Below are 16350 nucleotides of genomic sequence, written 5' to 3'. Positions count from 1 at the left end.
ATTTTTACACTATTAGATTGTTGTAATTTATCAAACCTCCTGATTACCGTACCTAAATACCATTAGAATTTGCAAGTAAACCTTAACAAAAACCTTCATTGTGTGACAATTTCTTAAATGCAATCCTTAAGACGTTTACAAGGACTTAGCCTATGTAGGTTATACTTTCATGTCCTAGGACATATTATAAATAATAAGACGTTTCATCAACTTATTGTCTTGCTGAGAAGTTTTGTTTAGAAATCGGTACGTCTCAAAATGTGAGACTTACATTTTGTTTTTACACTTATGGAGCCAATGTCCTGTTTTACAAGCAGATTAAGGGGCACAATCTTACAAAATAAAATTCAGTTCTAAGTACAAACATCCAGCAGCCCATCAAAAAAGATCGGTGCTGAAATTGCAGCAAAATTATATATTCTAATAAAGTTTCCCATGAAACTTGGACCCTACACTATTAGCATTTAATTTTTACCATTTCATTTAAATTATTTAAAAAATTTACTATCTATTTTATACTTCAATTCCTTCTTACCTTTTTGATAACTTGTGAATTTGCAATGAGTCGTCTAAAGCCCCGTACATATTTGTCTTCTTTGTATAACCGTGTCAATATTTCTTCCAAGGTTGCTGAAACACATGTTAACTTTAATAGATAGTAAATACAACAGTAACTAACTGTTAAGCTGTCACTAATGAATGTAAAATACAGAAGTGAGGTGGTGCTAGTGTGGGAAGAATCTGCGAATGACAGGGAAAATGTGGGCTGGTTGGTTCATAAGCTCGTCGACACAAAAGAATCCTTATTTTGTATTACTTAAATGTACAAGCTATGTTACCCCCGGCCATCACCCTGTTTGACTTCATAGGTTAAAACTATTGATTGGTTCTGTTACCTTAAATCTGAAAAAAAACCAAAACAAAATACAGTAATACAAACAAATAATCACACCTGATTTTAATAAGGTACAAATTGAAAGAATAACAAACAAATAAGTACAGATGAGGTATATTTAAAATTAGGTATATGGAAAGTTCCCTTTAAAAAGGAGTTACGACCTGAACATTTTAAGTACTATGGTTTATGGGGGGTGTGACTTGCAGTTTTCTCAAAAGTTCATGGGTACTTTGGGATTTATATGTGGATTATTACTCTGAGGTATTACTTATACAAATATATTACTTATATATATTTTTTAGAGGTCTGCGAGGCTGATATTTTAAAACGAACCGAGTCTAAGCCAAAGGTTGTGAGAAAAAGCCCAAGCCTCAAGCTTTTTCTATTATGAATTTTGGTACGGTAATTATGAATGGTAAATTAATCAGGCATTGTCAAAAACTTGTTTTCAAAAGTGCAACTTAGTTCAGATTTAGTAATGCACAAAATGTAATTATGTATTTTTTTTAGTAAAGATAAGGATCAAACAAGAAACTAAGTCTGTAATAAATTTCAACTCTTTATGAAATTGTTTTCTTCAAGAGGCTATTTTTTCCTAAAATTAGTGGGGTTATAGACAAATAATACAAGTAAATATACAAATAATAAATAACAATTCCTACAATAAATAAAACAACTTATTGATTTTGTTAAACATTTGAAGTGAACTAACTTAGCATAAAAGTTATTATAAAATGTATATTGTACATAAAATAAAGAGAGGTATAGGTATTTTTTTTATCAAAATATATATTTCGGGAGGAGTAGAAAATTTTCCATTTAAAATATTATAGGCCAGTAGGTCTACCTCAAATCCTCAAATGAAAACTAACATGAGTTTAATTTCAGTTTAAAGCATGTCGGATTTTGTCACCAGTAAAAAAGCAATTTTAAATTTAGCAAATATCATAAATCTTGATTCTGCTGTAATTTCAAGCACAATTACAATTTACTATAGTAATTGTGATGACTATCATGATCATTTTCATTATCATCACCCCAATTCTTAAAGTCACGAAAACATCGTATTTCGCGATAACGGTAAAATCCCCAGAGGCCAGTATCTCCCGCAGTAACAGAAACGTTATCATCATCGTCTTCCGCAAAATCCTGAATATCTCCAACATTCACGGAAACAATATCATCGGTGGCATAATCCTGAAAATCTCACCTAAGGTTATCATCTTCATCCACGATGGCAGCAAAATCCTGAATATTGCCCGCGGATTTGAAATCATCAACGTCTTCCTCGGTCACGGAAACCTTATAATTGTCATCCGTATAATCACAGCAAAAGCCTGAAGATCTACCGCGGTTTGTCCATATTATCGTCGTCTGAGGTCACGGAAATGTTATCATCGCCATCGCCCTCCGCCATATGGTAAATTCCTGAATATATCCTGCCCCTGCGGTTTTTCGACATTGTCGTGGTCATATCATTGACTATATACCACAAAATAGTCAGTTGTTACAACAGTAACAACAACTGATACCGTATAAACAGTTATAAATATACAAAATAGTCAACAGTTGTAGTATATAGTCAATGGTCATATCCACGATCGCGGCAAAATCCTGAATAATCGCCCGCGGATGTGAAATCATAAATGTCTTCTCCAGTCATGGCCCATGGGAACATTATAATAATTGTCATCCGCCATCAAGGTAAAATCCTGAATATCGCCCATGGTTTGTCAGCATTATTGTCGTCTCATGCCGTCATGGAAATGTAAATCATCGCCATCAGCGATCCAAAGACCTTTTAAAGAATTTACAAGTGCATAAAACCATTTACTATATAACACTAGTGTTATAACGTCGAAGATAAAACCTAAATAACTCAAATATTTTTTACTTAAGATTCAGGGCTATGGCCTACTGAGGAGGTTGAAAATAAATTAATGCAAACAACTTACAACAGGTAAAAATAAACCAAGTGTAATTAAGTTAAGCTAATCTGTGGTGATTGATATCCCTGCAAGACTTAACTTTAAAAAATAGAACCAAGTTTTTTGGATTTTTGGATTACTCTCTGACTTCATTTCGAAGGTATCTTTTTAATATTTATTGTATTTTACATTTTAAATAATTTGTTTTAAACATTGTTTTTTGTTTGTGTAGTACTGATATTTTGTTATAAAATACAGTATTGAAAAACGTGCTACAATGAACAGGGAAGTAATCTTACCTTGGCAGTCATCTCCTATTATATAATCTTCTCCGATTGGACAGCCAAGAGCTGCAAATAGGGAATTAATTCCCTGTGTCGACATAACCACTTCCATCTTGAATTGTCTGAAAATATAATACAAAAGTTTAATTCACAAGGATACAAAGTTTAGGGTCAGAGCTACAGAAACTGTACCACTGGGTTTGATAATATAGAATCTTTATAATAGGTTATCATATAATTTGTGTACACATAAAAATATTTTGCTTTGGAATTTCCTCCTTAAAAATAGGCAGACATTAAGTAAACAATAGCTAAAATACTAAGAACTATAATTTAAGGGTTACTCGACAATTTTGACGTCCACGGTGCATGGCCCAAGAGGATTTTAAGACGAGAATGAGTCTATTTAGGACAGGTTCGTGGTGATCCGAATTAATATTTTTTACCAGTCATTTCGATATTTTTGCGTTCTCTCTGAACAAATGAATCAATGAATTAGATAACTAAATGTGATATTTTATAAATTGGATTATCGGTGAAGGCAAATAAAGAGTTATAGAACGAAATCCAAGAAATACAAATCAGCACTGCCACGGCGGAAATAGTCGATGACAACATACTACGCACATAAGACCTACTACCTAGGCGGAGTGAAATAACCGTGATGAAGTTTTTAAATTGCTCACTGCAGACAATTTACCATAATTTTTGTAATAACTGTTTAACATTGTTTTTAGCGAATTTCCCATATAGGGAATAAGCTATTACCGTAGTACTCATGGTAAGACCTGGACGCGGGACCAATTTTTTTTTCGTTTTGAGGTCCCTAGAGGCCAACAACACCATCCGTTCAAATTCATATATATATATATATATTTATATATTTATATATATATATGTGTGTGTCCGTCAGCACGATAACTCGAGCAAAAATGATCCGATTTTGATGAAATTTGGTACAAACGTGTAAACGTACGTTTATTCGAACGAGTTTGCGATCCAGCATGATCGGACTATGGGAACGGGGGTTTACGGGGGGTTTTATGGTGTAAAAATAGGTTTTTCCCATTTTTGACCCAAAAAACATAAAATTTAGCAATTTCTTTCCAAACCATTTTGTAGAGCTTCAAAAAACAAATAATTTAGTATATTGAAGCGTTATTATGCGCCTAATGGTTACGGAGAAAATTCCAAAAAATTGTAAATTAAAAATTCCCATGTTATTCTTATCTATACTATTATATAAAAATCTGATGGTGTCTGTATGTGTATTACTAATAGGTGCAAAAACTACAGAACCAACTGGGCTTAAATTTTACAAAAATATAGTTACCATACCAAGGACCATTATAGGACTATTCACATTTCGATACTGACCATAGGCTTTGCCCCTTTGGCTTTAAAAGTTCTGAGGTGAACATTTTAAAAGTAAATATTGATTTGTCTCCATGGCTGCGATGAGAACACTAAAAATGTTTGTTTACATTTGCTTTGACATTTAAACGTAAACAAACAAGAAGAACTGCTAAACTGCATATTTCACAATTTCAGACAGCTGATACAATGAAATTAAATATAATATTTCCCATAAGGTAGGTTTATTTTAATCTAACCTTTTATCATGGATTATTTATTCTAAAACTACTGTATGTCAATGATTATAAAAAAAGATTCTATAACCGTTGCTGTATTAACTCCGGCTCTGCTTTGGATTTTTTAAAGTGTCTAAGTTATGAAAATAATGTTATTGGTATATGAAAATTACAATGTATAGATGTTTTGTATGAATTTGGAGGCTACTTAAAAATTCGAACTGCTTAACATGTGTTCGATTAACTTAACATAACTTGCAAATCACATTGTTTTTTATATATATATTTAGGTAAATTGAGTGATTGTGTTTTGCTAAACCTATGCTTAAATTAAACTAAAGAATATCATCAATAACTAAATTGTACGTTGTTGATTTTTGTTTTCTAAAATTTGTTGTATATGTGTAACTATATTTAATTATCAAATCGTAATAATACATACTCTTATTTTATCTTAACATAGTTTTCAGTTCACATTAACTTTATTTGATACATTTATTATTTGTGTTTTGCCACACCACTGATTAAATTTAACCAAGGAAAATATCATAAAACCATTAAGCAGTACACAGTGTTCTTTTTGTTTCTAAAATCAATGAAATATCTGTTACTATGTTTACTTAATGGTAAGTGTGAAAATATAAAGGCAATGGACGATGCAACTGATTAAAAGAACTGGTTTGTATATTAGGTTGTTTGTTGGTATTTTTGTAGAGTAGAATCAGAGATGCAATAAAACATATACTGTATTTGCTATTACATTTTTTAGTCCTTGATGCTTTGATAATCATATTAGTTTTATCTGCTGTCTTTAATGCTAAATTATTTGTTTTAAATTTTTTATAGTACCTATAGATATAGTTTCTTTAATATTTCAAAAGACTGTATTGATAAGGCACAGCAATATTTCTAAAGTTTATAACAGCTGACTTAGTTTTGCTAATGATTTTTTGTGAGTGAAGAAACTGAAGATGGAAAGATTTGTGATTTAATATAAAAAAGAGTGAAATTAAAAAAAAAGTTCATTTAAATTTAATAATTAATTAGTATTTTTGCAACTTCGAAATTGAAATTTAAAATGTCAATAATAAATTAAAATATATATAATTAAGGGAGATGAAGGTAAATCATGTATGTCAAAGTTTTATTCGAAGATTTGGTCAGTTTTTCTCATATCAGCCTACACAAGATTTAAAATTAAGCATAAACCAAAATGGTGGTATCCACTACTTACCAGATTTAAAAGTCATAACTTAAACGTTTCTATTAAGGCTATAAAAGTTGATTTTTGTTTCTAAAAGCATTGGAGGATGTGTAACTATTATATATGCAACAGATGTAAAGATTAAAATGTTTCTATTTTGTGTCCTCTTCCCGTTGCAAAGCACGGGTACAACAGCTAGTGGAGAATAAAGTAAACTGTTGTAGTTTGCTTGTTTGTGAACATATTTTGATCAAATTTGGAAAATGTTTTTATTTCTTACTAACAATTCACATTTTACAAAAAAAAAACAGTTTTACCCTCCCTGATGCAGCAAACCTAAGTACTTGTTAAACTAATTCTATTTAAATCAAGAATAAATGTTATATTTTTAAGTAGACATTTCAGTGTAAATCCAATCAGTCAAATGGAAATTCGCTTAGTCTGCAGGTTTGCTGCGGCGGGGGTATTTTAATTGCCAAACGCTAATATTACCTTCTTAGGACCGCAGTCCGCAGGCAAACTTTCACGTGAAGCGCGAGGACGTATGCCTAATGGACGTAAATAAGTATGGTATATCGCACCGCTACCGCTCCGGAAAGGAGATACGATAAACATGCAACAACAAAACATCAGATGTCAAAAGCGGAAAGAACTAACTTACATGTAAACTTATTGGCATAAAACAATTGAACTGGCAATAATGAGTGTGGCTTACAGTTCGAATTTGAGTTTGTGGGTTTATTTGCTGTTTTGTAGGTTGCAGAATGCATCATCACCGTATGAATTTCTGAACCGTGCTTGTTGGCCTTAAAATGTGATTTAAAATGCGTTTTTGTCCCATTTTCACATTCTAGAACGCGTGTGCTCCCGCTATCTCCCCGTTCCGCCACCTCCGAATTCTTGAGTGACCCTTATAATACCGTCATTGCCTGCGTTGGTAGCTGTCATTGCATCCACGGCTGCAAATCCCCGTGGATGGAAGATTTAATGAAAATTTAACCCGTGGGTTAGGTTAGGTTAAGTTAGGTTAGGTTAGGACGGAAAGTCTTAACGCATGTAGTAACCGAGGATTATAGGGGTCACTCTGAAATTCGGAGGTGGCGGGACACGGAGGTGGCGGGACGCGGAGATAGCGGGAGGTAACCCCTAGAACGTACCCTAGCTAGCCGGAACCGTTTTACAAATTACCTCAGGCAATGCCTAGATCGTTGCTTCATTGTCACAAAGAAAACACATCTATTGGTGATTTGTGGGATTTGAACCCGGGACCGGAGTCCCGCGCTCTACCATACTAGACAAACTCATTCATGCTGCAGCTTGCTCCCATTTATAATACTTCTAATTATATTTTGATTATAGAACAACAATTATGATTTGTTTCATTAGTGTTTCGTAACTTGGCTGATTGAGAAATCAATACGGTAGGCCTGCGGATTATTAACATCATAACAAGTTACACAACGACAGAAGTCCTGACATCCAATATGGAAACCATTAGCCTAAACTCAAGATAGTTTAATTGATCTGGCGTTAAAATACATGATTTAAAATAATGATCTTGGATTCCAAAAATGTATAGCTAAAATACGTAAACATCAACCTTGCTGGTTTCGGTTTTACCGATTTTTCGTTTTCACTAGAGTTATTTTTTCTGTGAAGCACCCTCAGTAGTTATGCTCTTTTAATTTAAAATATATTATAATGATTTCATGCAGTAGGCCTATAAACTGCATAAATTCCTTATTATTTCATCTCATAACTCGTGGAGTTAACAAAGCGAGTTACAAACAATAGCTAATTATCACTTTGTAAGATTTACTAGGGTTTTAGAAAATACTCAGTATTCTGTACTCATGTAAATTTAATATAATTTACTTGAGATACTCATTAGTCATGGGTAGTATCCTTTCATTTTACTTTTTCAACCTTAACAAAATTTATTTATCTCTCTCAAGGAATAAAGATTCAAGACTGTATAATCACTTATACAACAATTCCGAATCCAAGCGCACGTCCGTGGACAAAGAGGACAATAAAAGAAGGAAAAGAACAGAGACCTGTCAAGTACATCTGATCAGAAGGCATCACGTGGTGCGGCCACGTGACCGACGTCGTGATGACGTCAGCGAGCCTCGGCAATATTGTCATTATATTACGACATGATAAAATTCCCTCTTGACATATCTAACTGCGTTCCTGCGTGTGTATGACATATTGGCCACTGTGTTAGTGGGTAGTGTAAGTTGTTTTACCTAATTCTATGTGAATTTTACTGACGAAGAAGAGTAAAACCTCTTTAAAAAATTTCCTTCCGTTTGCAAAATTTAATTTACGTAATAATGTGACAAATTAGAGAAATAATTATGCCGTAATAGCTTTATCTTGAGATAGGCCTACCATAATGCAAAAACATTAGGACGAAATTGATTAGGAAAAAATAATAAAAACACCGTTACCAAATTTGAAACTAAAGTTTTTACTACGGTACATTATACATTATTACATTATTATTATACATTATTATTACATTATTATACATTAGTACATTATTAGGGCGATTTTAGATTTTTTTTAATACGCTAAACGGTATTTATTATAATTCACTCCAACAATGTTATTTGACCGATTATATAATATTCTGAACGTTTCCACCACAATTAAGAGACTAGGGAAAATGGTATAGCAACGCTTATCGATATTGTACGTCTACTGGGGGCTCCTTAGTTCATTATAAAACTTAGTGATTAACTAAGACAACGAAGTAATATTGTAAACTTAATGAGAGCGACATTGATGTGTAGTGGGGCCACTAATACCCTTACACGTTTGTGCCAGAAATCGTAATTCAGTTTCAATCACGTTATTGAATACACTTTGAATGCTATATGGCACAAAATTGTAATTGTTCTTCATCTACATTCTCCAAACCGTTCATCAACGACACGTGCTTGTTTTTTTTCAGATATGTGTACACAAACCTCAAAGCAAAATAAAGAAAGATCCGACCAGTGTAAAATAAGCTACAGCACACATATGGATCAAAATCGTAGAAAGCGTTACGCAGATTGCGCGAAAAAAACACGATTTTGCCGCGATCACGAATCCACGATGTCGCCGTGAACGCGGAGACGATGATGATGATGACTCTGTGACCGCGATGTGTTAACGACTTCGCCATGGTTGCGGGAGAGAAAGATGAATATTTTATGAACCAATAGTAGTACTGTATAAGAATCATTATTTTATCATTTAAATCTGCAGTTCCTAAACAAATTTTTAAGTAATTGTAAAGGTAGAAAATAGCACATGTTGTTGACCGAGTCTTTCGCAATCTTTTCCATGAAATAAAATAAGTTTTAGTAGTACCTCCGTTCAGCAAATGTACTAGGATATAACAACACTATGTATTGATATTGTTGTCTGGTTTGTGTTGTGTTACTAAGCGAGTTTCGCATTGCCTGATTAATTTTTAATTAAAAATTTCATTTAAAATGTCAGATTTAAGTTATATCTCTTGTTGGAAAATATAGGTTATTGTTCTTACCGGTTAAGGCTACATAAGGGATACAAATAGGCCTATACCCTGTCTTTTTTCATTTGTTCATTAATGAAACATTTATTTCAAATTCGTTGGCAGTGTACAATGTTTATGGTGATGTAGCCTATACGTGGCTTATGATGAAGACGCAATCACTCTTCTTCTTTAATGAAGGGATTTTTCAGGTAAATATGAGGTTTGAGGGTGAAATCTCTGCAAGTCCCACTCCCCGGAGCCAGATACCAACCGATTTTAGGGGGTAGCGGATTTCTACCCCCGGATATTTACCCCCATGAAAAAACGCCTACGTCATTTTGACGTCACGAGGGGCGGGGCCTATACACGATCGAGAAACTGCCCGCGACTGGAAATCTACCCCCGGACATCTACCCCCGGACATCTACCCCCGGAAATCTACCCCCGGACATCTACCCCCGGAAATCTACCCCCGGAAATCTACCCCCGTGGTCAGCTACGCTACGTATCGGCCAAGATGCATTGTTGTAATTGATTTTATTAATTGGTTTATGTAAATAAACGGCTCTTCGGTTATTCATTAGCTTCTAATATCCAGTATAAAGCATGCGATATGTCGTTGTCATGTTTAACATGTACATCGAATAGGTACAGTATTTTACACGTTTGATTTACTAAATAAGGTTATAACAAATAACATTTATCTTATGTTATTGGAATTAAAACAACTACAAGATTATGCAGTTTTAAAAAACTAGGTATTCTGAAATCAATATGTTTTTTTTTCTAAATATGCTATTATGATAATGCTTTCTTATTATTTACTTTAAAATATTTTTGATCATATCATCGTTTTGGTGACATACCTGTTGCGTTGACTGTTGTGTTGGCAACGACTTGGGGTATATAATTGCCCAAGAAGAATAAAGTATTTTTTGAGTTTTCGTTTTACAAGAAAAAAAATCATTTGCATAATAAGCTAATGAATAACCGAAGAGCCGTTGACTTACATAAACCAATTAATGAAATCAATTACAACAATGCATATTGGCTGATACGTAGCGTAGCTGACCATGGGGGTATATTTCCGGGGGTAGATGTCCGGGGGTAGATGTCCGGGGGTAGATGTCTGGGGGTAGATGTCCGGGGGTAGATTTCCAGTCGCGGGCTGTTTCTCGACCGTGTATAGGCCCCACCCCTCGTGACGTCAAAATGACGTAGGCGTTTTTTCATGGGGGTAAATATCCGGGGGTAGAATTCCGGCGACCCGATTTTAGCCTTTCAAAATACTGGGTAATTTATACTTCATCTCTTCATCCACATAGCTAAGCTATACAAAACAAACCGTATTGAGTTGAGTTTGTTTGTAGGAAACTTGGTGGAATTATTACGGTATTTTTTAGCCCAAAATTTAAATATCGTATGACCCCATTTTTTGAGCACGATTCTGCACCCTCTGGCGCTCTGCTCATTAGAATCTGTGGCAAACGCTATTTTACAATCTTTACAAACTTTGTTAAGTTAAGTCAACAACAAACCCCTTAGTAGGATTTATTTGATTAAAAAATGTAGAGTAGCATCAAAAGTTTGATATAACGGTAGGTAGGCTATAGGTTTATACTCAATGGCTATAACCAACACTAATAGGTTACCGTATAGAAAAGTTCACATAAATTGTTATTAGACAAACTATGTATAACAATACAATAACTTATATAGCCTATGTCAGGAAAATGTTTATTTTCGTTTGTTTGGTAAAAACTATGACATCATGGTCTAGAGTCAATTTTAGCTTAGAAAATAGGATAAAATCAATATATAACCTTCAGATTTGAATGTAAGCACTAAGTTACAACAACTCGAACACCTAGACAAAGTTTAGAGGCAACTTATAAAAACCTTAGCATTTTAAGATTGAAATTTTTAATTGTAGTATAGGTACTGCTAGACATTACATAGCAAGGTAATGTTACCTAGGTTAGTTAGGTAAGTCGTCACTTTCTAGAGTGTCATGCATAATCTACTAAAGAATCTTGAGAATATAGAACAGTTTTTGGGACTTTTTTTATTTCTACTGTATTGCCATAAAAGACTTTAACTTAAGTTAGGTTTGGTTCTCCAGCTAGTGGTGCTCTATAAATTATTCTTCAACGCTTTTGAGGGTTAACCTTACAATGGGGAAAGCAAGTTATTTTACAACATGACAGAGGGGGATGGACATTTCTTTGGGTTTCTACGAAAATAATACCACTGATGATTTCTTTCATAAGGTCAAGCAGTATTGGTTCAAATAGTGCTATAACTTGATGATAAGGTATATAAAATACACAATATATCCTCTCATTGTTATAGCCGGTTCCGTGTAGGCCTAATTAATTCATTGTATGCGTCAGATAACATTAGGCCTAATTAATTATTGACCTTTTCTACACTTCCACTTGGTACACCAACACGTTAGTACTTCTGTTTGATCATGACATATCCAAAACACTTACATGCAATCACATATTTAAAATAGGAAAATAATAACAACAGACAAGAGTGAACTAGGCTAATTAATTAGCTATACAACATAGTGATGTTTGGCCTACCTTTTAAGACGGGTTGAAAACAATTATTAACTGGATTTTCTTCCGTTTACGGCGCATATGGTCGACATAAGATGTTTAAGAGAAATAAATGTGCTTTATTTCACTAATACACTAACTTGCATCACTAGTAAATTAATTAATAGAAAAACTTAAGGTTTCACACTTGAAATCTTCCAGTAACGTGTAACAATAACAAAGGTCTGCACTGGATCACGTGTAATAACAACGTGACTGACAGACTGACTGGGGGGGAGACTGATCAGTGAATCAGCTGTTTGCAAACACGCGCAGCTGACGTAGCTGGCAAAAGCCCGCGCAATTCAAATATGGAAAGTATAGCCTCAGAGTAATAAAACAAAAGTTTTGTTTTATTACTCTGAGGTATAGCCTATCCGCTAGCGCTAGATCTGAAATTGGTTTTATTTAGAAGAGTTTTAATCAATGGTTATAGATCTCTTGTAAAAATGTAAATCAAAATGTTCACAGACTAATTAAATTAAAAAAAAAATACTATTATTCCATAGTGTTTTTTCAAGCTACAATCAAAAATGATCAACAATTATGAACATAAACTTTATTTCCAAAAAAGGTAAACTAAATTAGATTAAATTCGGCACAGAAAATAATTTAAGTATGAAATAGTACGTGAGCATTTTGCTATCCCCATTCAGATATTTCTGGTTCAGTCTCAAGCCAGAAAAGTTGCCATCTAAAATTATACTTTTATACTTTATTAATGATGGAGTATTAGTGCACAGGCAACATAGAATCAAACAAATCTTCGTATCTATTCTGTGTACAGAGTTAGTTAGAAAGAGTTATACATATTACTTTTAAGTAATTGGGTTGGATGTAAGATGCTTAATTTAATCATACCAGAAAAACTCATTCAAAATCTGTTTGGATTTTCACATTTTCAGGACACAGATTCTGGAAAAGATGGGTTTGGAATAGGGTATGAGCATATAGCACTCTGAAATTCTCGTATATCTTAACCCAAAGCCTCAAATGAACTTTGTTAATTTATGAGAAGTGTTTTATCCATTGGTAATAAATAGAGATAAAACACAGCAATGATCAAATGCCCAAATGGAATATCTTCATCAATTATGTGAGACTGATGACCATACCATAGATAAAACATACTCCCTTAGACCATACTCAATTTCAAAGCATAAGTAAACCAGTATTGTTTAATTTTTTTTACAATCCTACACATGACCTGTATAAGGCTGTCAATATACACAAAATATTTTCTTAACACCTGGAAATCATTTCTTGTTCTTGCCATATGTTGTAGTCACTCCAAAAACATTATTACAAGTCGAAGTTGTTGTTTTCATGAGCTTGACATATGCAGCAAATGCTTACACATTTTTCTTTACAATTCTAAATTATGATTGGCCATACTTAACTACATATATTATTCAATGTACTACAACTTGACAGCTTGTATATTGTATTATTTGTGTTTATTAATTTAACTTTAAAGCTAGGCGATGTTCACATCAAGTTACAATGAAGATTTCAAATGGCCAGAAGCAACTGGCTGGGGTGTCAAGAAATGACCTAAAGATAGAAATTTTGAAGTTGGGGATACAAAAGGAATTGATCCTGTATACAGAAATAATGAAACATTGGCACAGTTATCAAGAGATTGTTTGACACCCTTCGACTTCTTATTACAACCAAAACCGATTGTTCAAACTGACCCACGTCAACCGCTTATTAAACCGGTAAGATGTGAAATTCAGCATATATTTTTAAGTAATTATTGTGAATTGTGGTGACATGAATATAGTGTGTTTGTGTGAAAACCTAACCTAGGATCAATCATTTCTTACAATCCAACCGGTTTTGGAACTTTTTAGGTTAAAATAGAAAACCTAATTAGAAGATTAGAAGAAATAATTAATAGAAAACCCGAGGCAACAAACACCAACATTGCTGTTTGAACATGTAAACAAAACTGGCTGAGCTAATGATGCTACACCAAAATGTCCCTTTTTTAACACAACACACCTATCATTTTTTTACAATACAATATAGTAGTAGCCTAGTATGCCCATATATGAAAATTAATTTATTCTGAATTGACCACAATATTTTTAATGTTCAAGGACCTACCACAAGATGATGGACGTGCCCGGTTAACTCGCCCCCGAGTCTACAAATGTCCAGAAATCTCCCTTGACGACATCAATGATCCCGAGATACGAGAGAAGGTCATTGACTTCACGTACTCTACAACATGGGGAGTAGCAAGCAAAGATACATGTGGTGTGATAAAGAGACAGGATATACCAAACAGTGTTTTGGAACTCCCTGATCATGTAAATCATATTTTTTGTACACGGTAACTTAGATTCCCATTTTATGTGTAGTTTGTTTCAATATCTGCAAAGTAGATAATTTTAAAGTTGGTTTAGAGAAAAAAGCATATTTTATTCCATATGGAAATAGAATTAAAAGAATATTATTATTGGTTCACTATTAAAAGAAGCAAGCATAGGAAAGCCAGAAGGGAAATGAGCATTAGGAAGGCCCAAGAAGAGATAGTGGGATTAGGGATAGTGTCTCCAACGACGTTGGAGAAGTTGGGGCAGCAGTGGAAGAGCTAGAAGATAGAGAGACTATGGAGAGTATTAATAATAATAGGTTAAATACCTTATTTACGTCTTCAATCCAAGTTGTCTTATTTGATGACTACAGTTTCGGGGCAAACAGCCCCATTGTCAAATCTTCTGTCTTGTTAATTATTACTGTTGAAGCATTGGTCGTTGAATTCCACACGTATACACACAATATGACACACGAAACATCTAAATTTACACAAGAGATTACAAATTAAAACTTTTTGGCCGGCCTAAACAAAAATGACTATCGTTGTGCGGACCGGTTTATACGGTACACTGAGTCAGATGTAATAAGATTTACCATGAATAAATATTTGAGAAGTATAACTCTACATTATTAGTTTATTTTCAATGTGGATAGAATGGTGGACTTTAGAAGTTTTTTTTTTTTTTTTTTTATGAAGTACAATATCCTTAGACATAGGTCTTGCCAAGGGAAACTTAATTGTATATTGAACTACAGTATCACCTTTTGTTTCAAATTTGTTACAAGGTCCAACTGAACACAAAAGGTGAAGAAAACAAAAACTGTGAAAGAGTTTGTGATAAAGTGATGAATATAGATAACCATCACACCCAAGCTGTAGGTGACTCTACTTCAGAATTGGCACAGAAAAATATGTGAGTACAAGTAATCATGGTTAGTTTTAGAAACATACCAGCTTAAATTATGGTGATTTTCAAAATAACTTATGATTACAGTAATCATTTTAACAGCTTTTTATTAAATAGTTTTAGAATAAATTTCTTCTTGAATACAATGGCTTCACGATGAACATAACTTTCTCTTTTAAATTTTCACCTTATCTTCTCCAGGTCAGAAACTCTTGAGTATACGAGCAATAAAGCCTTTTTTTTTTAAATTGAGGACTTTTTGCTGAATGTAAACATTTGAAATTATTTGTTGGTTCTGAAAAAATAAAGATTTTATTTATCTTTTGTTGTAGGACTGCACAAAAAATATCAAATGAAGCTGTAACTAATCAACTGTTACCGGAATTCACTGAGAAAATCCTCAACTTGGCAGATCAGAACAGATTGCGTCTGCCGTATGACTTGAAAACACCGGGCTACACAGGGTCCATGCCAGAGTCTCCAATGAAAATCCAACCACAGAAAAAAGAACTTCAATTTTCAGACCCAATGGTTACTACGTACCAAATTGCCAATAGGTGAAAAATACTTTTTAAATCTAGCGATAACAATTTGAGTGACCATTAGAAATGCAATAGTTGGTTACTAGAATCATGGTTAACATACCGGTAAGTAGAATTCTCATCCCATTGAAATATTAGGTCGTTTTTGTGCCTAAGGTTGGTGACACTGGGCGCTAGAGTTTACAACATTTTGTTTCTATTTTTTTTATTTTTGGCTAATTTTATGATTTGTGGTTTATTGTTTGATTAAACTAGGGGACGAGTTACTGTTTATGATTCAATCTTTTCAAATTCAGATACAAAATAGGAAATAAAACACGATCCTAGCGGCCCGGACGGAACAAACAATAAAATTTTCTCAAGCTTAACCATAAGGATGACAAATCTACTAAGGGAGATTGTTTATCCAAGCTAAAATGAAGCAGAAAAAAACTTTTTAGATTCCTAATTACATTTTCATAATATATACTGGAAGAATTATTTTTAAAAGTATCTGAATATAGCTAACCTTAGAATTGGCATACCTGTGAAAATTTGGGTAGGAAT

General features: G+C 33.5%; 1 protein-coding gene across 2 annotated transcripts in view; it reads right to left on the bottom strand.

The window, feature by feature from the left end:
• LOC128999962 (protein timeless-like) overlaps positions 1-12208 on the bottom strand; it is a 38634-nt gene extending 26426 nt beyond the window's left edge. For both annotated transcript variants that reach the window (XM_054426763.1, XM_054426764.1), the window contains exons 1-3: positions 12012-12208; positions 3126-3232; positions 536-630 (exon numbers count right to left, since the gene is read on the bottom strand). In XM_054426763.1, coding sequence (XP_054282738.1) covers positions 536-630; positions 3126-3222 — 192 coding nt within the window. In that variant the 5' untranslated portion in view covers positions 3223-3232; positions 12012-12208. The remainder of the gene's footprint in view (positions 1-535; positions 631-3125; positions 3233-12011) is intronic.
• Positions 12209-16350: the final 4142 nt, after the last annotated feature.

The sequence above is a fragment of the Macrosteles quadrilineatus genome, unplaced genomic scaffold (genome assembly GCF_028750875.1).
Source record: "Macrosteles quadrilineatus isolate MER2022 unplaced genomic scaffold, UCM_ALF_1.0 Scaffold_8__2_contigs__length_117827958, whole genome shotgun sequence".
In the NCBI taxonomy this organism is placed as follows: domain Eukaryota; kingdom Metazoa; phylum Arthropoda; class Insecta; order Hemiptera; family Cicadellidae; genus Macrosteles; species Macrosteles quadrilineatus.
Note: the sequence above shows the minus strand (reverse complement) of the source record. Positions and strands in the feature narration are given on the sequence as shown.